Source organism: Tauraco erythrolophus, chromosome 7 (assembly GCF_009769465.1).
Source record: "Tauraco erythrolophus isolate bTauEry1 chromosome 7, bTauEry1.pri, whole genome shotgun sequence".
Taxonomy (NCBI): domain Eukaryota; kingdom Metazoa; phylum Chordata; class Aves; order Musophagiformes; family Musophagidae; genus Tauraco; species Tauraco erythrolophus.
This window is the reverse complement of record NC_141471.1, coordinates 49551690-49578981: the sequence shown is the minus strand read 5'-3', so window position 1 is coordinate 49578981 and position 27292 is coordinate 49551690. Positions and strand designations below refer to the sequence as shown.

Genomic DNA, 27292 nt, shown 5'->3' with positions numbered 1-27292 from the left:
TTACTCATGTAACACTTGGACAGCAACATCTTCAGCGAGAAACTGTTCGATTTCTTCTTGGGTCATTATTGCAGAGGCAGGAGCTGCTGCCGCTGCTTCGGTCGGTGCCGGGCTCTCACAGTTCAGGTTCGAAAAGGGATTGAACCAAACCAAGGAGAAGGCACCGCCGAACGCCATCTTCATCCCCTCCCAGCCACTGATCTTCTCCCAGGTCGGCTTCTGATTTTTAAGACGCTCGATACCCTGCAAGGAGAGAAAAGTTTGGGGTCGTCTCATGTTTATAGCAGGTACAACCGCTGTAGCACGTGCAAAACTGCCCATCTACAGCCAGGGCGTTGTTCAGGTCTTCAGTAACAACGAAGACAGACGTCCTGCGTTACCGAGAGCGTCATAACGAAACCTTAAACCAGCACCAAATTCATGGACAGTCTGAATCTGAGTGACTGACTTCAGTACGAGTTGCTATTGATTTTTACAGTCAAGAGACGTCTTCTAAAAAGCCATCCCTTTCAGAAACTTGGATTTCTTCTCTTGATGCTTTTTTAATCCCTCCAAGTGGCAAAAAAAATACAATTACAACTTAAAATTTCACCTCATTTGGGCATTTTTACAACAGTTCAGAGACAGGCAAAATACTGCAACTTTTTCCAGTGATCAGGAATCTACCACAGCCATATAATGGCTCGTCACTACAAGGTGACATTAGAACAAGTTCACTCTGTACCAATTAAGAGCAAGTATTTAACACAATTCACATTTAAAACTGTCAAAGACAAATCACAACACAAGCCAGACATCTGCTGGGACGTGAGGAAATCTGTACAGGTGGAAGAGGAGGTCTCAAGCAGGACCGGAGCCTTGGTCAGTCGCTATTCTGATTCATCCTCCTTCTGAAAGCATCACTTTTAGTAACGCAAATGTTTTGATTGCATTTAAATAACAGGTCCTTCAAATTTGGGCAGCAACATTTTTTTCTAGTAGTCTTCTCTGTGTAGAAATAAGGAACTAAGAAATTATTATTATTTTAGGTAAGGCTACCACTATGTGAAATAGGGCACAAGTTTTTATGCTCATCTTCTGTATCACATAAGAGTCAGATCTACCGCTGTGTATGATATGCTCATGATGACATGCAAGTGACCACGTATAAACTCTGTTCTTAGAGAAGCAAGAATACTGGATCCAAGTTTTGAGACACTCAAGGTAAGGAAAACTGAGCAAATTCAGTTAAAACTATTTAAAGAGCAGTTTTAGAAGAGCTGGATGAAAAATACACTCGTCACATTCTAATTCTGCAGATTTTTCCCTAATGACTCACAAAACACTTCAAAGCTTTGTAGTGGGGGAAATGAATACATGGCACAGCTCAGTGGCACCACAGCTGCACTCAGGGTAAGCCTTATAAATAACACATTTTAATACAGCAGCGCCTTGGTCTTGCACTAACATTGAGTCTGCACGAGCAGGCCTGGAAGAAAACACATCATAAACGGAAGAATTATGTGCAAAGCTTCTGTGAGCTTCATTCACGCCCCGTTTCTCGTGCTGACTTAGGAGAAATCCAGCAGTGAACGTACAGAAAGAAATGACGCAATACCAGAGCTGAAGTCTTCACGGCTGCAACTTCAGGAGAAATTCAAGCCCTGAAGCACAAATGTGCATCTTGCAGTGCTCAGCACGGGTGCATGTCCCTTCGCACTGCTCCCAAGCACGCAAACACGCCGTTTCGACTGTTCCAGGGAAAAATCCCTTGCAACCTCTGGCCCCTTGGGACGAGGCACTCAGTGGGTGCTGCCATAGCTCGTGCTCATCCTCACCTCCCTGTGAGCAAGCCGGGAGAGGGCCAGCACTCGTGCATGGCAGAGCAGAGCCTTGGCACAGCGTTTTAGCACTACTGTGCCCTTTTCCTCCAGGATACTCGCAGCCAGGAGGCAGACACTTTTGTGGCTTAAAGCAGAGGAAGGACCTTCGGCCATCGGCTGCTCTTTAGCAAACTGCAGAGGTTTCGACTGCGTTAGTAGCAAACCGTCACTGTGTCTGCAGCATTTATGGCACGAGTATCTAGAGAGAAGGAAAACAAGTAGCACGTGGCAGGAGGAGACACCAAGCATTTAAACTCTTCCCCGGCAGCACAAGCTTTAGTCCTGCCCTCCATCACATGCATAATCCGGTTTAATCCATGCTTCCATCTAAATCAGGAACAAGGATCTTGAAGACTTCTGGGCAGCAGCCCCTCTCTTCCCTCCAGCCAAAAAAAACGTCGTTCACCTGCTCTGAACTGTATCTGCTAACCAAGGCAATAAACAAGGTCAGGCTGAGGTGGTACTAATGCCAGATTAGGCAGCAGTTAATCAGCAGGCAGGGGCATACTTTCTCTCTCTTAGCCCGACCTCACTAATCCCTTCAGGGCACATATTAAAAATTAGCAGAAGTTTTAAAAATCGTATCCTAGGCTAATTTTGGCTGCCTGCCTCACAGTCAGTAGGACGTGAGGTTTTGCCTTGGGACAAAAAAAATAAATTAAGGGGGAAGGAAGGAATGCAGAACTGTTGAAGATGTTTCATGACTGTTTAATGAAACTTATTTTTTTAATATATTTACCCCAAATCTCTCACCGTTATTTTAGAAAGTGAGAATTTTGTATTTCAAATTAAATCAACAGTTGTTTCTCTTCCCCATCGCGCAGCTATTCCACTTAAAAAAAAAAAGCTCAGAAAGCACCACCCATCACTATTCCAAATTACGTAATTTTGAACAAATACTGAAAAGAGAACATATACATAGAGAAATATAAAATACCAGACACTCCTGTTTCAGTAAGAGGTACAGCGTTGCAAACGCCGGGACAGTAAGGCAAGGTTGACCCATTACCAGTGCGATGCTGTAGGACATACCCCGTTTCTCCCACTATTGCCCTCAGTATCTTCGCCTGCGCAGTGCCAGGGGACGATGCTGAGCTGCGTTGCCCGACCCAGAAGCGATCTGCAGGACAGCTCTCGTGTGTTAGAAGAAATGCATGAACTCTTTTTAATATACTTTTAAAATCCAAACGGAAAGAGTGAACAGAAGAGGCAAGCATTGTAACCATTTGTCCATTAAGAGCACAGGAAGCGCTGCCATCAGAAATCATGACTGAAGCAGACTCGCCCTACAGCAGTTCCTTGCACTCATTTCTGCTGGCAGCACAGCTCAGCTTTTCAAAAACAAAGTACCCCGCCTCTGAACAAATTTGTCCTTCAGTTTTTCTGGGCCACGCTAAAACAGAACTAGCAGCTAAAATCAGGTAGTCCTTCCCGAGAAAATACTTTCCATCAGAAAAATCAATAAGTCTGCCTTTCCCATATTAATACTGACACACGTTTAGTATCCATCAAATTGCACCACCAGGTCCTACAGCACAAGTAAAACTGAGGACCCCGGTTACTGAGACATACACACGACAGGTACCGATGGACATTTCTGCAAGCCATGATGATGCCTCATTGAAAACAAAAACAGTTTGACTGAAAATATCATAGAATCATTTAGGTTGGAAGAAACCTTGAAGATCATAGAGTCCAACCTTTAACCTAGCACTGCAAAGTCCCTAAGCACCACATCTACACACCTTTTAAATACCTCCAGGGATGGTGACTCTATCATCATAGTACTTAAATTAACATAACACACAGTATCAATCATATAGTAATATATCAGTACTATATAATGCTGTTTAACAATTTGCATTTGTTTGAAAAAAGAAAAACTGAGTAATTACACATTTTTTTTCACAATGGTCAAAATGTCAGAACAATGTAACCAATCTTCCTCCAAAATGCACAGTGAATAAGGGTAATAAATAAAACAAACCAAAACTGGAATGTGCACCAGTGGAATTTATAATCAAAACAATTTTTAAAGCAATGAACTGCACAGAAAGATGCATTCATTTGTTAATTGCCTAGGTGACTAAATCCTGTCCCCCCAATACATTTGATTTTTCTTCAAGACAGCTTTAGGGCCAGATTCTCTACCAGTTCAAGTTACCACTTGCACGTGTCTCACCGGCTGAACTGATTCCGACCAAAGATCTAGCCCTTAACTATTAACCTGGGAGCATTCTCTGAAAAACACCATTGCATACTAAAATCACAGCTATGTATTTATTTACAATAGCTTTCCACTATCAGCAGTGTCAGCACTATAAAAACAAAACCTAAACTTTTCTCCATTAAGGAAACGTGGAGGTACGCCAAAGCCACATTTCCTTCACAGAATCTTCCCACCGAGGCACAAGTGCAGCCTGCGGCTCCCTCCATGCAGTCCCGCAGCAGAGATTGCAACACACTCCTAATGACCTAACCCTGAGCAAGCAGGACTGCAGAAACAGCCTGTTCACACAGAAGAGCAGTTACTGACAGTCTCTTCCAAGTGATGCAATAACACCAGTGATTAACAGATCAGTATATTACTGATGAACTCATTTTTAAACTTGGAAGATGAAAACTCAGTTAACCTTTACGTGCTTCTGCCTGCTTGAGTATTGAAGTGAAAGTTCAGAAAGCCATTACAGATTTTCCCCAACTTTTAAAGTGAAGAAAGAAAATAAGAACAGCAAACAAGTTTTTGGAAAAGTTTTATTGCATTTGTTTTCCATATGGAAGCATTGACAGATTGAAAAGATGCAGCATTCACATTACTTCCAAAATGAGACATCCATCAAATTTCTCCTTGCCCAGTTTCCCTCCCTTCCCCATGGCTTTAAAGCAGTCTAAACAGGTCATTTTCAAAAAAAAATACCATTTTATTTTAAACCAAGGAAAGAAAAGATTCCTTGGAAATCATGGACACAGCTGATTTGTATTTTTCCTTTGTTTGCAATCACTTGACAGCCCGTGGGAGTCATGATCCAAAAACATAACAAAATTCCTGCCTGAACACAAGATGTCAGTTCTAGTTATGAATGGTTTAGCTCTACCCGTTTTTGGAATGCCTTCTGTCCCTCCCACTTTCATCATCACACAGTTCAGAACAGTATGCATGATCCTTACCTTCAGTATTTCCCAATTTAAAATACTTACACATATATGTGTGTGTGTTTACACACATACACATCAATGCATAAATATGAAAAAAGACTTACAAAGCTCTAAACCAGGGCAACCCTAAGAATATGGAATCAATCACCCTGGTACACTTACACATCCCATCAATATTAGTCTTTATAGTAATCTGGGCATTCCTGTCAGTTTTTCCACGTTAACACTGTTTAGCAGGCATTGCTCTAACAAGTCATTTACCAAGACAAACACACACAAACAAGATGCTTCTGCTATTCTAAACACTTGAAAATTAGATTTCTTTCTTTCCTGCAAGTGTAAGGCATTTGATAATCCAAAGACTCTTCTAAATCTGCCACAGTTACCCTAAGAGGGCAACAATTTCCTGCACACAAGGGAGGGAACAGACAAAACAATGCCAGAAAGATGGAATCAGTTCTGTGGCTGGAAGGAAAAAGGAGGGTGAGGTGGGAATTGGTGTTGGCAACATTTGTTTTAAGTACTTTAACTGCATGTAATCACCAGGTCAACTGGCTCTCTTGCTGTGTTGCGTTCTTGTCTTGCACCTTTCGGTAAGTGAAGTGTCTGCTTCCCCGTTCAAGTTCACTTATGAAAGAGCAATGTGCTCCTCCAGGAAGTCCAAAGGTGTCTGTGTAGGGCTGTTGGCACTCATATGTCTTCCACAGAGCTCATCACAGTCAGGAGATGGCATGAGAATCTACTCAGAAGAGGTGGGTCACAACAGAGAAAGAGGATCTCCTTCACATTAGTTATGCCATACAGAAAGCAGAGAGAAACAAAGGCCAGTAAAGTTAACAAGATTAAAAAAAAAAAGAAAGAAACAACCAAAAAAGAAAAAAAAAAAAAAAGAAAAGCAGCAGCAGTTTCAGCCAGAGATAGAGTTATCTAAAACTGTGGAATACAGGGCTTTTTTTTCTCTGCAATTATCAGCCATTTAATAGACATAAAAAAGTTTGTTTGCTTTTTGTTTTGAACATTCATGGAAAATTTGTAACAGTAGTGCTGTAATATGTTTCTATTTTAGTGGAAATGCTGGTCAAGAATTCCTCAGACCACATACTGGTATGGGTCTGCTTTTCCTTGGTCTGGTGTTGCGAATGGGCTAAGCCATGCTATAGAGAACGGATGGCCAAATACTGCTTTCATGTTCATCCATTTTGTTTTTTTAGCCCATCTTCTCTCTTCCTTTTTCAACTGTTCTATTCCCTGAAAACAGAAATATCACATTTTCAGTCAAACACTCAGATTTTGTAGTTCTGGATTTGGGGAAAGGTCTACTCTCAGTTACCCCTTATCCAAAGGATGGAGTAAGAAAATAAAACTGCATCTATACTGCCTTTCCTTTTCTTCTCATTGTTTTATACTAAATAGAGATAGAAAATACTACTTGGAAATAAAACTACTTTCATTTTGTTCAGGCCTAGATATCTCAAACCTTTTAAGACCTGCCCTCCAATTGCCTCTGATGTCAATTAAAAAAAACCCCACCACCTGAAACCAAACGAAAAGTATGTCCTTTAATGGCTGAAAACATCATGTCCTAACCAGATGGAAAAGTTTTAGAGGAAAACATTATAAGCTTGCAGACAGAAAAAAAACCAACCCACAAACCCAAAGATAATCTCTACAACACTCCTTGATTCACCAAGCAAGTTCAGGAAGTGCCCATGGCTCAGTGTAGCTCAGTCTACCTGGTGCCTCACCATGTTTCATTCGAATCACTGCTAAAACATGCACGGGCTGACAGCAGGGAGAAAGGGTTAAACAAGATACCGATTTGAGAGAAGTCATTGGCATTGTTTAGTAAAGGTTAGAGGGAGAACAAAAATAAGCCACCAAGCAATCAGCTGAAACATTCACTAGTCAATCATTAAGAAAAAAAAAAAAACCTGTATCATGTCTAAAACCCACAAAGTGAATTTGGTCTTTCAGGAAAGATACGCCTGGCTGTCATGGAAGCAAAACGAACGAGTGCAGCCACTGGAGAGCATTACTCTTCCACAGGTAGCAGCAACAGGCAGATCGTTCTGTTCTTTAACTTCAGATCTTTTGCAAGGTAGGCTTCTCCTGACCTACATGTCTCTCCCGTGCTACTGATTAATGCACTGTAATACATCTGTGTGTCTCCAATGATCGATTCTGGGAGCTCTGCAGAACACAACATGGGTCAACTGCAAGACTCGTGCTGATCCCTGGTAAATGTCACCTTCAGAGACAATAGCAAAATACTAGGGTTCTGGGTCCCTTCAGGCAGAAAGGAACCATCCCGGTGGGACAGCATACACAAGATGGGGAATTAGGTCTCCCAGTGGTTGGAAGAGGAAGGCAAGAAAGGGCAAGACACAGCTCTGCCTCTAAAACGTGAAGTAAAACACTGCAAGAGACTACACCAGGAAGAATTTCACCTGGAAATACTCCTCTGCTCAAAACAGATTGCTTGCCAGACACAGCTAGCTCAATGCTAGCAAATCAACAATGAGACATTCCACAGAGCAAAATCCTTCCCGGTACACATTAAAAAAGAAAACAAAAATGAAAACCCACAACCCAACAGGGGAGATCGTACTTCATTTTTTATTTTACATTGTGGCATTGTTCCTTTAACATATATGAGTTCCCAGAATTTGAGGGGAAGGGAAAATCAGAGGACTTATTTGGGTGCCCAGCTGGTAGGAAGCAGCTTCTAAAAATTCTTGACAGGTTTCAAAGATTGAGAAATTCAGATGATGATTTCACAGGCAGTAGTGCTAATACACACATTTATTGATAAACTCAAGCTCAGCAGCATCTTGTGTTGTATGGCACTGTACTTATTCCTGGGTCTCTCCTCAGCAGAAAGAACAGCTGAAGTCTTCCTCTGAACACAGAGGAGCCACAGTGTGAACATCAGCCTCTTGCAGAAGCCAAGCATTAAAAAAGTACTGCAAAAAAAGACTCGGGAGCAATGGGCTCTTACAGTCTATAATGCCAGTCACAGCTCTCCAACAGGCAGCAAATATACCCATTCTAGCTTCAACTGGCCATGGGCAAACAAGTAAAGGGAATGAAAACTAGAGGCAGGAGAGGAAGTAAGAGTTGCCACTCTTTTAAGACTATCACTTCTCTTCAACCACTCCAGTTAATTGAGATATCTGAGCATGCTTGGTGAAGGCTGGCAGTATTCCTAAGTGTGGGAACATCCCCAGGACTCACCAGCTCCATCTTTACAGAAGTGGGCAAATGCAGGGATGTATGATGGACTGCAACACTGCTACGTAACCTCTGCTATGCCATCTTTGAATTGGGGATGATATGGTGGCTTTGCAGCAGACTGTACCCAGCAGGCTTCCATGAGACTACTCCAATCCCTTTTCTTTTTCCCTCTGGCAAGAGTTTTCGAACTGTTTAACAAGCAGCTAAAACTGGAAATCTTCTAGACTATAAGAAGTCTATGTGTGTGTGTGTATACACCTATATATCTCTCTCTCTATCTCTCTCCCACCTACTCAACTTGGCTTTCCGGCACATACAGCTGTCAATAGTGACACCAGGGGGCACACGGCTGAATTTCAGACAACATCAATGCAAAAGCACTTCATTAAAGGAAAAAGGTTCTCAAATCCACAGTGACAAATACTCTCTACAGAGTAATCCCAGTTACCAATGCCTGCCTTACAGAGGTACTGTCAACACAGCAACCCAGCCAATAAACAGGTGTACACTACTTCTCACAGTCACCTTCAGAGAGCACAATCCAGCACTGTGCTAGCTCAGTTTATTACACTGGGTCTTTCCTCGAAGGGTACACATACATGAACTCCCTGTGCAATGAGGTAAAACACTGTAGCCCTTCACTCTACAAACAGTGAGAGAGACAGGGTAAAGGAGAGAGCATGTGAGACACTCACCGTTTCATCAGTGCAGATGGAGTGTACTTGGGTCCCAAACATAACTGAGGTGAAGATAAGAAACAGGAGAGCCTCGAAACACAAGAGAATGAGGAGAATCACTGTAGTTGGCGGAGAGAAGGAACTGCATTCTGTGAAGATAAAACAATGGATTTGGAAGGGGAGACATCAGGTAAAGCAGCCATGAGTTTTCCGTGCTCAAACTGCCAACATAAATTATGTGATCACCATTCTCAAAAAGGTGCACAGGGAAGCTCTGACATTCTTGAGGATATTCAACAACAAAATGATCACTCCTTCAAGTTTAAAACAAAACCAAACCCTGTAACACCTCAAGAAGGCGACTTTCTTTTCCACTTAAGTGTTTCTCCAGTACACTGGCTAAGAGTCCCCTCTACTCCATTTCACCTATAGCTTCTCTCTTAAACCTTAATCTTAACACATTTTCCACAGTGATAAAGCCTCGTTAGAAATCTCAAGCTGGTGGTGAGGACACAAAGGTAATTATTTCTGTAGCATCAACGTAAAACCAGAGTACGCTTCCTTTCATAACTGCTCTAAGTCATAACCTGAGGAAGGGCAGTGTAAGACAAATTCTTTTCTTCCTTGTAACTCTATTGTGCAAACTCAGGCAAGAGTTGAAAAAAATCTGAGAAGGTAACTATAAAAGAGGAACGGAAGAATGGAAGAGGAAGGAAAATACTATAGGGCAAAAATTACAGTGTTGAGTTGAGTGTTGTAAATGTCAGAGTATCTCCAGATTTTTCTGAAATCCAAGAATGAGTACCACCAAAACTCCCTATTTTTCTCATGAGATGTTAACCTTTAAGAGACACACCATAATCAGGGGCTAACACAATCAGTACAAATCCAAGGCAGCTAGAACAACAGATCCATCTCTCATAACTGCTCTGTTCTGCCACCTAAACCCAGGACAGGTGGGAAAGTGCTTCCCCCACAGACACAGGCTCTGAGAACATGGGTAAAGGAAACTATCTTTTGATATGTATCCTTCCCCTACGGCCCTGGCCACTGTAGTCAAATCCAAACATTCTAGGTGACAGCTGGAAGCTGTTTACAAAGTTATTAACTGCAGAACAATCTTGTGGAATTCAGTTCATATGCGTAAATGTATCCACCCTTTGCAATATTATGAACTAAAACAGGTCATTATATTGAATGACACAACTGAAATGCCAAGAAAAATGAAGCTAATGCTCTTCCAAAACAATCCACGAGCAGCTCATGCATCTGCACACACATTCTTTGCCAGCTTGCTGTTTGACTCAGCATTATCTAGAGGATTCCCTATATCCATTTGTGTTTTTAAAAACACATCTCAACTGACTTTGTGAAAATTTACTCACGGGCTGCTCCAGAGTGAGGCTGGATATTTTTGTTTGTTTGTTTGGGCTGTTCTGGGGTTTTTTTTTTGTGGAAAGGAATTGTTTGTTCTTGTGAGGGTGGATTTTTGGATCTGACTTAGCGTGTTTTCCTGGCAGTCTTGCAAGAATGATTCACATTACCCTTTTTAAAAAAGCATACACATTCTTCTTATCTTGTGTTGGCATTCAGGAAATCAGTGCTGTGTTCACATCAACAGTAGATTATTGCACAGATACTATCTAGGTGTCTTTATATCTCAGCTTCTCCCTAGGCAGTATCAGGCTTAAGTTGAAATAGGACTTCTCAAGACAGAGATCCCAGCAGGTCAGAAAGAATTATGAATTTCCAGGATCAGCAGAGCCCTGAAAGCATTCGTCTGAAACCAGTATAAAAGGGGTTGCCTTACAAGCAAACTACATTATAAGGTCTTATTCTTAGGCTAATCTGGTACTTCAATGAAATACTTTGCTAGTACTCACTTGTCCAGTCTTCTTCAAAGCAATACAAGAAGTGAAATCCCACCATGACTAGAGCATGCAGGGAAATCAGTGCTATATACATCTGAAAAATAAAGATGTAATATAAGTATCAGGTAAGTTTAAAGACCAAAATGCTAAATCTTTCAAACACTTCAAATAAAGAGAAGTGTTAAGACTTCAAAAAAAACCCAAACCACTCCAAAAACCACCAAGCCCTCCTATCCCCCCCAAACAAGCACTCTGAAGCTGGCAAATGCCAAGACTACAGAGACTCATTCTGGCCTTACTAACAGCTTTGAGTGCACAGGAGGGAGATGGTGAATTCAAAGCCAGCCGGACACAAAACCCAGCCTCTTACATCCCAGCAAGGCCTTCCACACAGCTCACTCTCCTTATCTCTAATGAGTACAGCGCAAGGCTCAGGGAACAGCAACACTCTGACATCGAGGTATCATGTTGTCAAAGGTTACATCCTTGCTCTTGAGAGCACTATAGTTTCCCAGAGGAACAACAGCTAATTTGTTTTAACCACAAAAAGCACTATATCTATTTTCCAGCATGAGTTTCAGAAAAATGATAATTTTTTTTTTAAAATAAGTACTTTTCCCTGAGGCAGACACTGGCATGGAAATTTTCTCTCAAGCTTTAATACTTTGTACTTAATCCTTTTTGTATTAAATTAGGTCTTAGCTTTGTAACGAAAAGCTTTAAACTATATGCAATGCTACACATGCACTACAATTCACAAAGACAGGACTAAAAAGATGACTCTCCTGAACCTACAGACTCTGACGAAGGTCAGCAGATATTGGAAGTGAGAGAGATTTTGTCACAAGAAACCCCTGTGGAAGCAGTAAAAGGTGATAGGAGAGTACTTTGTTTTCCCTTGCAAGTTGAGCATGCTGCCATTCTTTCAACTCTCCAGGTCTCAAAAAGAATAACCAAGAACAAAACCAGCAACCCTTACTTTGTTTCTCTCTCAAGTACATTAAGTGTTTAATATAGCCTGTTTGAAAGTAGATGTCAGTTTTAACAGAAATAGAAATCCTTTTGATAGGATGAAAACACCTAGCTCACTCCTCATGGTGAAAAAACCTTGCTCAAGGGAAAGAAATGGGATTTGTTTTGTTCTGCAATCCACACCCCATCAAACCACACCACGGAACAGAAATTTAGCAGTAAGCCTTTCTCCCCCTTTTTACTTGGTAATATGAGAACACTATTCCTTGAACCTACAGACGTCTCAAAAGATTTATTAATAAAACAGAGCATCACTGAAACTCAGCCTTGTAATGTTCATGCTACTCCCACGAGATATTTGCAGTTGGCTTTGATGAAACAGATTTCAACCCTTCCATAAATATGTAGTATTCAAGTTTGCACTCCTGTCTTCTTACTTATGATGCAACAGATATAGCACACCCCCTTGGTTTTCAAGTCTGAAAATAAACCACTTGCAAATAAAAGGTGGATAATTCTTGCCAAAGGGGATGCAGTCTTCCCACTCCTCGCTTAAGATGTGGCAACAGCTCTTATTATATGATCCCACACAGGTACTCGTACAACTACAACATTTAGGAACCCTACATATGGCCTGGGACCCTAACAGCCACAGTACGGTGTAAAAGGACTGCCCACGTCTCAAACAGCTCAACGCCACAATAAGCCCCTTGCATTACAAAATAGCAGGCTGAACAACTGACAACACAAACCTCACAAACCCCTGGCAAATACTTCCCCTGATGGCTTTTCCCCGTTGTTGCGTTGTGTGTGTTCCCTAATTAGCAAAACAAAAGTCTGCAACTGTTCCTTCTAAAGTTCTTCTGAAACAAGGAGAAAAAAAAAAAAAAAAAAGCCAGCCAGCCTTCGGAGCTGCTTCACAGACAACACACAGCATTTCATCCCTGCCCACTGGACAACCTCAAACATCACTTGCAAAATACTTACTGTAAACAGTACAAAGTACTTCTGGTTATTCTCGCCTACACAGTTATTGACCCACGGGCAGTGATGGTCCATTTTCCGAATACACCTCTTGCAAACACTGAAAGAATACAGGTCTTTATTTATAGCACGTTTCATTCCAGGAATACAAGATTTCACAGGGTTTGGGGTACACAGAAATTAAAGGAAAGAATCAGAGATGAAATTTGAACCTAAATACATTTACTGGCCACCATATTTATATTTGCGGTTTGCTCACTTGACTGCATCTGTTCAAAACGAACCATCCAAATTATCATTGTAAAAAATTAACGCCAAGTAAGATACATTAGCATAATACTCACATCAGTGGTTCTGCCAAAATATGGTTTGAACAATACATTCAGGCAGATGGAAAAAATTGTGATTTAGTTTAGTTTTAACCTATTTGGTCTGTGAAAAGGTCCACAGATTAAAAATGAACAAAAACCAGGAAGAGATGAAAAGCAGTAATGCATAAAGATATTTTTCAGAGTTGCTAATAACAGACTAACGTTTATTTACTAACATTAGCTGGTAGCAGGAACTTGCAAAAAAGAAAATGAAATAAAGCATTAGAAAACATTCTTGACATCAAGGTAAGCCACGTGGTTTACTAGCATAAAACAGCTGTGGCAGTCAGTCAGGAAGATGGTAGCACAACATACATTCAAGGTAAAATTAGATGTTAAAGCACTTCACCAAACCAGACTAGTAAAATCAAAATTCAAATTCTTGCCAGCATGCACATTGCGGCCAGAAGTGAAATAATTAAAGATTATTATTTTTATTACTTTGTCTGAACATTATTCGCTTGCTTAGTCAGTAACTGCTTCAACTCCCATAATAAAGGAAGTCTTTTTCTCTGCTGCTTCCTCATCCGATAGGAGACGAAAGGCAGTCTCCTGATACCACATTGCACAAACAAGTACAGAAATCAAATATGAAAAAACACAAAACCCCAAAACAAACAAACAATAGACCCAGAGAGGAAACTGTCATTCCAGAACAATTCTGGCAGCACTGAAACAGAAAGAATCGAGGGCTCTGCTAATTTTATTTTTCTTGTTAGAACAAAAAAAATATTTTGACCTTAATACAAACAATAAACATCAACACTCAAATGCTTAAGGGAAACTCAAACAAAAACATAAACTCGTTCTTCTGAGCACATATGAATAAATAATAGAAAACCTCTCTGTCAGAACAGCCTTGCGCTCACTCTACACGGTGGAAGGGGGTAATCCCCAAGGATACATGCCATGCTTGAAAAACAAATGAGTTGCTATAGCCCTGATCCTAAATGAAAGGTTGGTCAGACAGGCCCCAGCCTCCCAGCATGGGGCCATATCAGGAGCTGCTTCTCCTCAGGCAGGCACGGGCACCCCATTACCTGCCAGCCCCAGCTGCAGTGGAAAACAGGAAAAGCCTCGTTTTGTCGGAATAAGCAGCTTGATATGATTTTCGAGCTACACAGGGACTAAAATCAGCTGGCACAGTAAAAACAATTTATCTGCCAGAAGAGTTGGGGCTGTTCAGCCTGGAGAAGAGGAGGCTCTGGGGTGACCTTATAGCGGTCTTCCAGTACCTCAAGGGGGCCTACAAGAAAGATGGGGAGAGGCTGTTCAGGAGGGCCAGTTGTGATAGGACAAGGGGTAATGGTTTTAAAATAGAGGGAGGTAGATTCAGGTTGGATATTAGGAAAAAATTTTTTACCATGAGAGTTGTAGAACACTGGAACAGGTTGCCCAGAGAGGTGGTGGATGCTCCATCCCTGGAGACGTTCAAGGCCCGGTTGGATGACGCCCTGAGCAACCTGATCTAGTTGGAGATATCCCTGTTCCTTGCAGGGGGGTTGGACTAGATGACCTTTGAAGGTCCCTTCCAGCCCTAACGATTCTATGATTCTATGATGTCACACTTCATATGACAAGTATCATTTACTGTTTTTTCTGGTTTTGTTTTTGTTTTTTAGTAAAGTAGGGGGAGGGAGGAAAGGCAGGGCAGGTGGTGTAAAGCAGGAGGATGCCTCCCTGCAGTCTAATTTACTGCGTGCAGACTTCCCTTGGGCTCTGAAACAAGTAACTACCCGAGGAACCTCTTCAATTGCTCCTAGGTCCTGGTTCGGCAAAGGGACAACCTGAAGCAGCCAAGCCAAAGACAACCACGAATGAGGTAGCAAAGGCTGAGAGGAAAGTTTTTATTTCATGCTTACATACCAAAAGCAGTTGGATGAGAGGCAGAACTTGAAACTAGCCAGTGGAAAAGGAAACTCAGAAGCCAAGACTGAAAACTATAGGCAGCAGGGATCGCCAGTACGCAGACACTCCCCCTGCTCAATCACGTAGCTTCCAAATGCTGGCAGGAGTAGTTTGCTGGGCATAGGGGACTTGCAAAACAGTGTAAGAATCAAAAACGTCCTGGTCCCTCAGGCATACAGCTAGCAGTACCTCCTGCTGATGCATATGCACAACCTTGATGTGCGCAAGTCCAATAAATCCCCCTACTCCACCAAAAAAGTGTTTGATTGAAGATTCGAAACAGCATCAGTGCTCAGTGGATCAGATTCTCAAATCTTAATGTCTATAAAGTTATCTTAAAGCATAGAAATAAGGACCATGGAGATGAGGTTTTGTGTTTAGCCAAAGAATCTTTTTCATTTACCTACACTGTGAGTCATCAGCAAGACGGCATCTTAGATGCAAAGTTTCATTCATAATTGAAGAAGTGTCAGAGGGGATTTTACAGTAGCATTAATAAGTGATAGGCACGATCACATTGCTTCTGCTGAATAACCAACTACTGATTTTGATTAAAATAAAAAAAAACCAAGAAAAGAAAAATATTTGCAAACTAAAGGTCTGAAAATAAATATGAAAAAAGCAAACAGCAGAACAAGTTTGTTCAGCTCAGTACCATGTATTCCTCTCCCCACAGGACTCCTGCATGAATCAGCAGTGATATGAGCTCTCACAGTATGTACCGTTTTTTGAGTAGGTAAGGAAGGGACACCAGTGCAAACTCAGTAACTCCTTATGGGAAAGCAGGTTCATTTGTTTTAAAAGCAGAAGATAATTTTAGGAAGTAGTTATTCTTTTGCTCACTGCCTTTAGTACTAAAAAGCTCACCACCAGTTGCTTTCTTCAGGGAAGCTTATCTCACCAGAAAAGGAAGGACACGACAGATCGGTAGACATACTGATCTATTACAAAGCACAAAGCAAAGTCACAGTTCTCAATGAAAATGTGGAAGCTGGAACCCTCAAAAAATATATATAGTTACCTGAACTTTAGTTTTCATTTAAATACCACTTCTAAATAGAATCTACAATTAGATGAATAGGCCTGTGAATAATAACAAAACCAGAAAAGACACTGACCTTTTGAGAGACATCACATTTAATGGATTTCTATGCAATCTGGCATATAACATCTCTCTTTAAGTCACGCTTGCATGAATACTTATGGAATGTCAATTACAGGTCTGGAGTCAAGGCAGCATTATTTTAAGCATTTCTCACTTTGCAAGAAGTGGCTCCAGCCTGCTATAGAGGAAAACTTGTCGGAAAAGGCCTGAGATTTTTTCAGAGATGCTTGATGTGTCTGGCACTATGGGCAACAGAATTCGGATGCCAATCTCTCAATTTAACCACTCCAGTATCAGGCTCCAACAACAATTTAGATCAAGGCACACTGGACAATCCTTGAGGTCTTGGTAAAAGAGCGATCCTCCGAAAAGACTTTACCTGCAGTGATGTGCTCTGTCAGGTTTGATACTACAACACTTTGGGCACTTGTAAACCACCTGTCCTGGCTTTAGCTGTAAACTCTCGATGAACTCCTTTGTGGCATTACCTTTGGGTACAGCACCCTGCAGAAAAACACAAAACAAAATATTAACCTATGGACATTACGAATGCTAAGAACAATAGGATGACTTAAAACTATGGGAGGGGAGGGAAGAGAAAGTAATAAAAACTTCCCTAAGATCAATATAGTTTCAGGAAGAACAAAAAGATTCAGAAAAGAAATTAAAATGAAGTCCTAATATCTGGAACCACATACTTAAACATATTTTTGGTAATTTTTGTATTTTTAAACATCAGTAAATCCTCGCTTAAACAATTAGTCTTTCGTAACCCCACAGTAACCTGAAGACATTTAAGAATCATCATTGCTCTCTTCACATCTATCAATAAATTTATCATACCAGTGTTTCATATCACAAACTGGAAACTGCAGATGTTTTATTGCAGCAGAAGCAGCTACTTCTGAACTATCATTGTGCACACTAAGAGTTGTTAGTAAACACCTCGTGTATTTATCGCTATGCTTCCATTGTGTATTTGTTATTTAAATTTGAGTTTAACATTCAGTGAACACCAAGAATCCTCCCATCTGAATAAGACTAGGTAAAATATTCTCGGCTGTGCGATTCCCACTTTAAAATATGTGTCTTTAAAAAGGTAACATATTGCTTCTGTAGGAGCCTGAGTTCAAGAGTTTCCAGTCTTTCTAGGGCCATAAATTTGTTCAAAAAAAAAAAAAAAGAAAAAAGGTCATGAAACGTGCTGTATGAAATCAGTGCTGGTACACTAGCACAAATGGCAGATGTATGGTTTTTATACAGAAATAAAACCAGAGATGTAATATTTCAGATTTCTGATGGAACAGTCTCTTTTTAACCCATCTATGCAAGCTCCCAACAACAATAAATGAGGAGCAATACACATCAACGAGAGAACTGCACGTTAAACTAGCACCATAAAGCTTTTTTGAGCAGTCTTTGGGTTTTTCCACTGAAACCTCCCAACACGCCTGACCAATTTAAAAATTACCAATTTCCACAAAACACTACAACCGATGTTCTCTCTTTCGTACGCTGCAAACCTTAAAACCTTAGGAATATTTTTAATAAGAACCCACAGGAAGCAGTTCCTGAAAAGCATGACACATGCTATAAGTTCTGAAGAATTCACATTTTCATTTATTTATAATAAGACTTCCTATTTGTTTGCCTCAGCGGTGCTTTCTGTTTCATTCTGATCCTAGACGTGCCCCTGATTCTCCATGTCCCAACAGCTTCATTCAACCCTGACTCACATTGTCTGTCAGATGTTGCTGTACCCCTTCATTTTATCTTCCCTCTTCCATTTTATTTATCTGATTTCCTCATAAAAAGCTCTACAAAGAATAAAACAAAATCCCACTGGCTCTCACCATTCACACACAAAAAACCCACCACACACTAGGAGTTAACATATCTTTTCCCAATTACTCTGCATAGAGATTGTATCTGTTTCTCCAACACTGCTTGCCCAGTCTGCTTTAGAAAAAAGCTTTTGTTTCAAGAGTTCCTTCTAACTCTGCACAATAATTCCAATGACCTGAAGGTCCCTAGGCATTAAAGCCACACAACATCCAATAATTAACAACAACAAGGAGAAAGCCCTAGGATATAAACTATATAACAAATTGCTGCAACTCCGTATTCCTGAGTCCAATGACCAGAAGCTTCAGAGCCTCAGCTACTGCTCACCCTTCTGCCCAGCAGCAATACTGTGCAATGTGTCAGATACCAACTGTGAAATTACCCCAAATCAAGGCATTTATGCAGTGCTGTGGCTTCTGGAAGAGCTGGAAACTAAAACACAAATGTTACACTGAAGTTTCAATGGGACCTAACAAGGTTTCAAGTAGGAAATAACATTTGGAAGGAATAATTAGAGTATCAGAGGCACACTGATATTTCCAACAGCAACAAGAACACTCAGAAGGAAGGGGCCAAGAGGAATCTAAGTTTGTTTTTCCTTCCACTGACCAGTGGAGATGGGGTGCTGAACTGAACCTACTGTTCAGAGATTATTAAGCAAAATAAACTATCATAGGCCACTCAGAATAAGCATCATGGCGCTAAACTGTATCTTCTCACTGGCTGAAAGGCAAGGAAGCAGTAGACCAGATCTTTCTCGAAGCATTGTCCTATGGAGACATACACAGGGGTCTTACAACTCTGATGCTTTCCACCTGCCTAAGAACAGTCAGCTCTTAACATGCTCACGTAGTATGTATTTCACGATGGTTCACTAAACTCAACTAAATCACTAGTATGAGAGATGGTAACATGGCTTTTCAAAACAACACACGTTCTGCTTTGTTCTGCTGAAGCAATACTTGCCAAGGCAGACAACCAAAACCAGCTTTTCCAGGTCTCCTGTTTGTCAAGACACGACAAGCCACAAACACGAGATCTGCCACTGGGGAGAAAACAGCAACAGAGAGAAACGCTCTCCTTCCCAGTGCAAAAAGAGGAGCTGCTCACACAATGGGAATCTAAAGTTGGGTCCTTGACTTTGCACTGACTTGAGTGGGATGAGAAATTAGCATACCACATCAGCAGCCTCACTCGGCAGGCTTACACAAAAGTTATTTAAATCTGCCACTCACTCGGCAACTAAGTTACCCAACATCTAGCAGACAAGAAAAACACCGCCTGTTTCTTTCCCAGACACACAAAGAGAGAGATACTTACTGGATCTGTCAGCATAGCACGAAAATGTGAAGCCAAAGCGAGGAAAGCCAAGGTGTTGAACAGTGTGCCATTGATGACACTATAAACATAATCTCTCGATGGAACTAGCATGACAAGAAGGACTACAAAGTCGGCATAGAACACCAGCATCCAGGTAACGACAGCACATGCAATACCACAGCCATCTCGAATAAACCACATTGTTCCCAGGGAAGCTCGGCTAGGAGGTGGAACACACTTTTCTGGCTGGAGGTATTCAGGTTTCCTTTCAATATCTCTGAAGCGGTGGACTGGAGTAATCATCATAGGCTATTATGTCCATACTTGTATCTGAAAGAAAGTCACAAACAGCATTAACTGCTTTGCAAGACATCCAGACCTCCGTTCGTTTGCACACTGGCATGGAGACCGCGTGGGGAGTTCCAAATTGCAGAAAGTGAGTTGAAACGGAAAAAAAGGTAAATAAATCAAACACAAAATAACGGATTTGGAAACCAGTTTCTTGCACCTATCAAAACACTTCTTACTCAGAAGACTCTCTAAGTGCTTTTAAGACTTGCTTAATTACATATTAAATCCACTGGTGTGCCACCTCCACCTCCCCCAGAGGAAAGGCAACAAGTGTTTTAAAGAAGAGAACAGCGATCACGTAGGTACCAACCGGAGCTGCCACAGCAGGAACTGAACTGAAACAAGAACTGGACACTGTCACATAAAAAAAGTAAAGACCTGGCACAGCTGGCAGGGTCTCTTTTTGCTGCATCAGACTCGGGGAAGAGTTTCTCCCACAGATACTGGAAAGTTTAGCAAGTGGAAGAGGTTTCCTTTCTCCTTATCCATTGACTTATAGCTTTGGGGTAAAACTGCAAAACCAAACCACTGCAAATTTATAGTGGCAGGAACTGCTGAAGAAGTAGACCAGGCAAAGATCCTGATGGAATTTCTAGCCTTGCCCTGAGGATGCTCTTCCCGAACAACAGTTGTCTCTCACTCTCACCTCCTTGTTTGGTATTAAATCCCTCATAAGTCTTCTGCTTTGCCATGCTTCTCCCACCACCTTTGCTCCCTCCCTCGATGGCGTTTGTTCTACCTCCCCTTTGGCATTCCCAGCCAAGTCCGTTCCACTGCAATAAGGGTGCTAACATGACATTTGCTGCCGTTGCCCTGTCCTCTCCGTCTCTGCAGGCACCTTGTCCATCTTGGAGCCAGGAACTCTACTACTCCAGGTATGCACAGCACTTACTGTAGCCTCAGTGTAACTCTCACCAAATGTAGGTGTTTGAGAAAATACAAAAGGTGCTCATAAGACTTTGGCAGGGGATCAATCAATCTGCACTGTGAATGCCACTCAATGTTAGAGCACACCTGGAATGCTACACTTTGAAAGTGGCTCTTTATACACCCATCAACTTCTTCCAAAATATTTCTTAATAGAGTATTTGCACAATACTGTAAATGCTCAAAACCACTATAACCTCTGCATAAAGACCCACCTTCTACAAAAAAGGATACAACAATTTTACTACCAAATACACTGAATTGCATATACCTGAAAAGAAGAGTTCAATCTCCTTGTATTTGAACATGTAAGGATTATTCTCACTGCCTGGCAAAAAAATAGAGTGCATTTTTCCATTTCAATTCAGAAAAAGGGAGACAACATTCACCATTAATTACGTTTTCTGCCAAAAATTTGATCCTGAAACTATATTTGAGTATAAGTGTTAAAAAAGTGACACTGTTGCCTAGACAAAATGGATACATTTTATAGAGAAGATAGTGAGAGGATCACAAAAGTACATAGGACCTTCAACTTCTCTCAAAACTTTTATGGCTAGGTTCTGCCAAGTACAAGGGGAAAGCTCTATTTTGAGTAACGCTGACCTAAATGGAGACACTATTGTCCCCTTCTAGGTCTTTCCTGTCTAGATAGATGGGAAAGGAGATGGTAGCTTGCATTCTAGTTGTTATTTCAAGAGGACCAAATTCATAAAGGACAATTAGTGTTTCACAGCCAAAGATTAAGCTTATTAGTAAGTAGAATGATTAATTACATCCAAGCACAGAAGTGATGAGCTTGTGCACATTAGTGCAAGTGACATGGAAGAGAGGTGACTGGAACTGCTTTTGCCACAGTGAGAGTCAAAAGACAGGAGCGCAAAGCTTCTGCTTTGAGCACTTAGTATGCCACCAAGTAAGAGTTTAAGATGTTTTATGAATCTGAAGAAAGTCACATGGATTAATGTTAAAGTGTATCAGACTTCTATTTATACATATACCATACAGAACAGAAAAATCAAGATTAAAATGTGCACATGCAGATCTCGTTTACTTTGGTGAGAAACAAAATTCACATACCACATTGTAATTACTCTGTATTTTAACCACAGCTATAATTTAGCCTCATGACTCCTGATACTTAGGGAGACAAGCTATATAATTTTCATAAATAGTGATTACACAAGCAACCTGTTCGTCTAAATTCAGACGAATCTACATCTACTAGTAAATCCATACCTTTTCCCCAGTTTTTCACAATTTCTGTAAGGATGCTTACGTATTCACACAGACTTAAGTATTTTAAAGACTCGATCCCTCTCCTCCCCCAAGGAAACAGGTTAATCTTCACTGTATTATCTAATAATCTTATTAAAATTGTTATGCTGGTTTGCCAGCTCAAAACGAAGTCTATATAATTGAAGACTCACGCGTGACAGCAACGTTTAGTTGACAGTGACATCATATTGCATTAAAAAGTAAGAAAGAAAACAGTAATTTAGGTGTTCGGTTTTCAAACAAAAGTCTTAGACTTGACACATCAGGTGCAGTAACAAATTGGGATAGTCCTGAACACAGACTTTCAGGATTTTTTGCCTAGACTTTGAGCTTACCCCCCTCCCCGAGGTTTTGTTCCCCAAAGCAAACGAATGAAACAGTCACTGGAAAAGCAAACTCCTATTTAACAGAGGAATTAGTTTGACAAGTCACCTTAAGGTCAGTATTAGTAGAAACTTATTGAAAGCTAGACAAATACATAGTGATTAAAACTGTGGTTTAGTCCTGAACAGCACACTTCAGTAGTCAACTAAAAATTAATCTCTCTTCAAACGCAGGAAGTGGTTTCACTCCAGTAAGAGTTCTACATCTCTCTCTCAGAAATACTATTGAGCTAAACTGAAAATAAAAGGAGAAAAAAAAAAGAAGCTATCACTCTGGAAGTGTCTAAGGAGAAACTGGAAGGAGCCTTGAGGCACCTCAGTCTGAAAGTCTCAGGACTCATTTCTGCAAGTGCAGCACAGAAGCAGTTAAGAGGATATAGCTCAGCCTTCCAATTCTGACTTCTGACTGGAGGACAAATTTATTATTTCATGCACTTTGTTACTTAATGCTTGCTTTAGAGGCATGATCAGGTGACAAAAAGAAAAATCAGTAATGAGTACATAACCACCATTCATTATTTGAGAAATACATATGTGTTTTAGTGTACATTAACTTAGAGTCAAGTTACAGGAGCTTGGAGTTTCAGCTTCTCCTCTACATGACTTGGTTTGCTGGGTTTTCTTAATTACTTGTTCTTACATACACAAACTTCTGGGTTTTTTTTATGTTGTCCAACCTGGTATTTTCACATAAACAATATTCCCCAAAAAAAATCATAGCGGGGAGGAAGTAATAACTTGCTCTAACTGGCCTGCCCTTGAATCAAGCTGCATATGAACTTAATTTATAACACACAGATGGAATCTGTCAGTCCCTCCTGCTCTGGAGCAAACAACACGTAAACAATGAAGGCAAAGGGCTTAAGGACTTAATCCTGGTGTCAGGCTACAAGAGAGGCCACTAGGTAAGTGTGAGACACAATGACAACACATACATCAATTTAGCTTAAGGACATGTCAGAGCAAAGACTTTTTCTTCTTTTTTATCTAGAAGGCATTTGGCATAATAATAAATACCCCATGTAATATACACATTAGAAATGTAAATAAAACAAATTAAAATCCACTTCCTGCTACAATAAGCACTTAAAACATGCTATTACACTCTATATACATGAAGTAACTGCCCTTTGACCTGCCATAAGCCATGTCAAAAATCTACTTTTTAATGGCATGGGATGGCCAAAGAACGCGTTAAGAACGCACTAACGAATGCTGTGGGCCTTCACCCAATGCACACCTGAAAGCTACCTGAGGTTCTGATGTTATAAAAATTACACCAAGGTTAACACCATCATCGTCATCACCCAGCTGATTATCATGTAATTACTCATACTCAGTGAAGTCAAGCACATGGGGACGACTTGCAAAACTACACTATCACTATGTACATTGCAACCATTTCCTCTGTTAGAAGTCCATTAACATTAAAGTTTGGGAGAGGTTACATTTTGTCATATGAACCAAGTGAATTTCAAGTTCAGTCAAATACAGGAAAAGAATTCTGAAAACAAAAACAAAAAACAAACAGAAAAAAAAAAAAAAGAGACCAGGGCACATCATGTGCATTTTTTGAGGTTTTTCTATTTGGGTTTTTATATACTTTAAAGAGATACTTCAGAACAGCTTTTATTACACACAAAACCAGAGTTCATCGACAGTATTTTGAGAGCTGACAAACACCACTGAGGTTAACTTTTTACCATCATCAAAAGGAAGCAAACACACATTATCAGTCATGTTATATTCCTGACAGCTAAACTAGGCGATCTAGATCCACAGGACAGGACGTCTCTTTAAATAAAACCAACAAAACCTAGACAGATAGATAGACAGAAACTGCAAGAGAGTTCATTTTAAAGTTTAATTCATTTTTTTTCTGTACATAAAACTGCATTGATTAAAACATTGCACATTTAATCTTCCATTGCAACAGAAATGAAAGTGTGTTTTCTAACTGGATATTTACCTATGCTTCTCCCCCCACACTTTCATTCAGCCCAAATCTAACAACAAGCCTGCCCAAACATGCCAAAACAAGTTCTAGCAGGGATAATAAGGACATATCAGTATTCCTATGTTTTTTCTTAATGGCTTCTGCAAGGCCTAAAAAGCTTTATCCGATCAGGAGTGGAACAGAACAGCCTAGCTATGCTGGGAATTTTTGGCAGCCTCCTGCAGATTCATCCAGATATCCATCAGTACAGCAGTTTCCAACCTCTGGTTTACAAAACCCTGGAGGGTCAATGGGACATTTCTAACAGGTCTGTGAAAGGCAACTAAAAAAAGCAAACCTATTATTAGCAGGCTTAAATTTGCTAGAGACTGCTGTACTTCCATCAGAATATTTTTGGGACTCCACACATGGTTTGGAAAAAAAAAAAAAAAGGAAAAAAACTCCAACAACAAACAAAACAAACCCAACCCCAATTCAAAACCCCAAACAGGTCAAAACCTACTCCTCTCGGGTTAAAATGGCAAAAGCAATAGGGAAGGATCAGGCACACAGCTCTTCACACGGCGCTGGCCGGACACCCGATGACTCATATCAAAATGTCACAGGGCAAAGTCAGTATTGTCAGTCCTGCTCCAGCCACCCCAGGAGCAGATCATTTTTCATTTTTCTTCTGGAAATTCAGGCCATATTAAGTGGTACATTTCAGCCTAAGTAGTATATTACCAGCTACACATTTGCTCTTAGCAAGAGGCTCACAAGCATCTCAGATTCCCCCGAAACCTTTGGCTACTGAAGTCATGCAATTTCCACAGTTTCAGTTCCCATACTGAAGAAAAAGGGCATAAAGAAATCAAAATATGAATTATATTAAATCCATTAAAATAATCTTCAAAAAATTACAAAGCTTAATTGTGTTTTCTAAGGCTAAATGCACAGGTTTGGATTACCTGCTTTGGAAAGGGGGAAAGAGAACACACAAAACCAGACAGTAACCCAGTTATAACATTTTTCTATATGTGAAGGGACTAAGTGACTATATTACAATGTTGCTTTATAGTCACAGTTTATAAAACTGTTTGCATCATTATCTATTTTGATGAATCACAATTTATTAATTTTCATTTTTAATTTATTTATTATGTTGAAGAGGCCATGCATGAACAAGACCTGAATAGAAATGGATCACAATAAAATCACACTTTTTAAATTTTTATTACAAGCATCTTATTAGAGGGGAAGATTTAACTGAAGTCATGCATTTCTGAAAAATATATTTGAACAGGAGTATGAATACGTAGAGGGAACCTCTCCCTTAGGAGAGCAGGGGAGTTGGAAATTACCTCAAAGACATCTGTCAGATGTAGAAACTCCACCGCGAGGGCCTGGGTCGGGCTGAGACTGACGAGCTCAAAAGAGACGCAGCCACATAAGGCACAAACCCCACAATTCTCTCATTTACACCAGCACAAAGAAGCAGCAACTTCAGCAGTGCCACAGGAATTCCATTAGTAGAACTGTAAGGAAAATAAGGCCATGTTTTCTCAATTAAAACCATGGTTTTCTCCTATGCTAATGTCTGTGGCACATAATCTCTCAGGACAGATGATAACAGGTTCCTGGTTAATGTCTGTATCATTTCTGTTTAACTAATGGATATGTATTGTATAAATAAATCATAATGCAATAAAGACTGACTTAAGAGTCTGAGTTATCCGGTGAGTGATTGCACTCCCACCTACAATGCCTGTCAGCTCTTACCCTGAGCAAAGGAGAGGAGACAAAGACACTGTCCAAGGTACAGAGATGCTGGACCATTACGGATGACTGACAAAATTGGAGCAAGATCCAGGAACAGGACACCAGTCACAAGGGCAACAGAGACTAAGGTCAGGCTTGGATCTGACCTGGTCTGATCACAAGGTTAGCATCTCAATAAGCTTTTGATCAAAAAGCCACAGAGATGGAAGTTACATGAAACTGCCATTAAGTACAAACCACTACTAAATAACTTACAGTTATCAGAGCTGCAAGGGCAACAGAGAAATTCTGTCACTTCAATCTTGCAGTTTCCTGATAGACTCGATACACACGAACTAGTTAACCTCTGTAAAAAGAGAAATATTAATCCTGAACATATAAATACAAACCAGCTTTGTGGCATTGCCACATATCTGGAGTAAGCGTCAGAAGGAAAGAGCAATCTGGCAGAAGGCACTGCACTAGGAAACAGGAAACAACAAATGGGGGTGTCATGCTTTCCCACAGCATTGCAGTTCTCCTGAATAGACAGCCTTATGAGACACAAAACAGGAGAAGCTGTCCTGGTCTTCTAGACAGCTTTGCAATTTTGATGCTGACTCAGGACTTAAAACAGCAAGCCGCTGGATTAAGGGAATTTAAATTCTGAGTTTGCCTTGTATCCACATTTTTTTTTTTTTTTAAAAAAAGAGGAAAGACAAAAATTAAAGGGGGAAGGTTTGTCTATACAACTGGTGTTATTTTTAGCATCTATTTTAAAAACTAAACTGCTCTCATGGCATAAGGAATATATTTTCCAGAGAAGCAGAAAAGAGTTGCAGCTTTAAAGTTTTAATCATAATAACAGGCTGGCAGAATCATTCTAGTCTAAAGAAATATTCTGCATATTATCTTTCAAGGCAGAAAGAACATCTTAACTATCAGACACAGCTTTTCACTCAGACGGTCTAATCCAGGATTTGGCTCTCACCTGCTTCTGCTACAGCCCCCCCTTCACACAAGCATGAACAGTTACTCAGTCTCTCTGTATTTTATTCCTCCACTAGTAGCCTACACTTCTTCCCTACCATACAGGGGTAGGGAAGATATAGGTATGAAGGCAGTAAGGCATTTAGATTTTAAATCTAAATGCTACATCTAGGCAGGTATCTAAATCAAATACAGAAAGACACAGGGCATACATTAAAATAGTGTATGAATAAAACAGGGACCAAAAAGTTATCACTTCTGTCCTGAAAAGGCCTAAAGTTAAATATCACAATTGTCATGATCCACCTTTGTGATGGTAAGAGCTAGCCTAAAAGAAACCTACGCTGCTACTTCAGAGCACTGG

The 27292-nt window shown here is 40.5% G+C and overlaps 1 protein-coding gene across 2 annotated transcripts; it reads right to left on the bottom strand.

The window, feature by feature from the left end:
• ZDHHC3 (zDHHC palmitoyltransferase 3) lies at positions 1–19611 on the bottom strand. Of its 2 annotated transcripts, none has more exons than XM_086614584.1 (6): positions 19306–19611; positions 16520–16644; positions 12760–12856; positions 10813–10894; positions 8948–9078; positions 1–243 (listed from the first exon to the last, which is right to left on the bottom strand). In XM_086614584.1, exons 1-6 carry the CDS (start codon positions 19609–19611, stop codon positions 1–3), a joined length of 984 nt encoding a protein of 327 aa, XP_086470710.1. The 2 variants fall into 2 exon arrangements, with proteins under 2 accessions (XP_086470710.1, XP_009980859.1); XM_009982557.2 differs by lacking the exon at positions 1–243 and adding an exon at positions 6058–6266.
• Positions 19612–27292: the final 7681 nt, after the last annotated feature.

Bases quoted from the DNA above. Each gene is read 5' to 3' on its own strand.
- ZDHHC3 (XM_086614584.1), bottom strand. From the start codon at position 19,611: ATGATGATTACTCCAGTCCACCGCTTCAGAGATATTGAAAGGAAACCT. The intron at 12,857-16,519 runs GTAAAGTCTTTT...GTATTCTTTCAG, and splicing joins GACAGAGCACATCACTGCAG to TGTTTGCAAGAGGTGTATTC. The intron at 10,895-12,759 runs GTAAGTATTTTG...TTTATTTTTCAG, and splicing joins AGTACTTTGTACTGTTTACA to ATGTATATAGCACTGATTTC.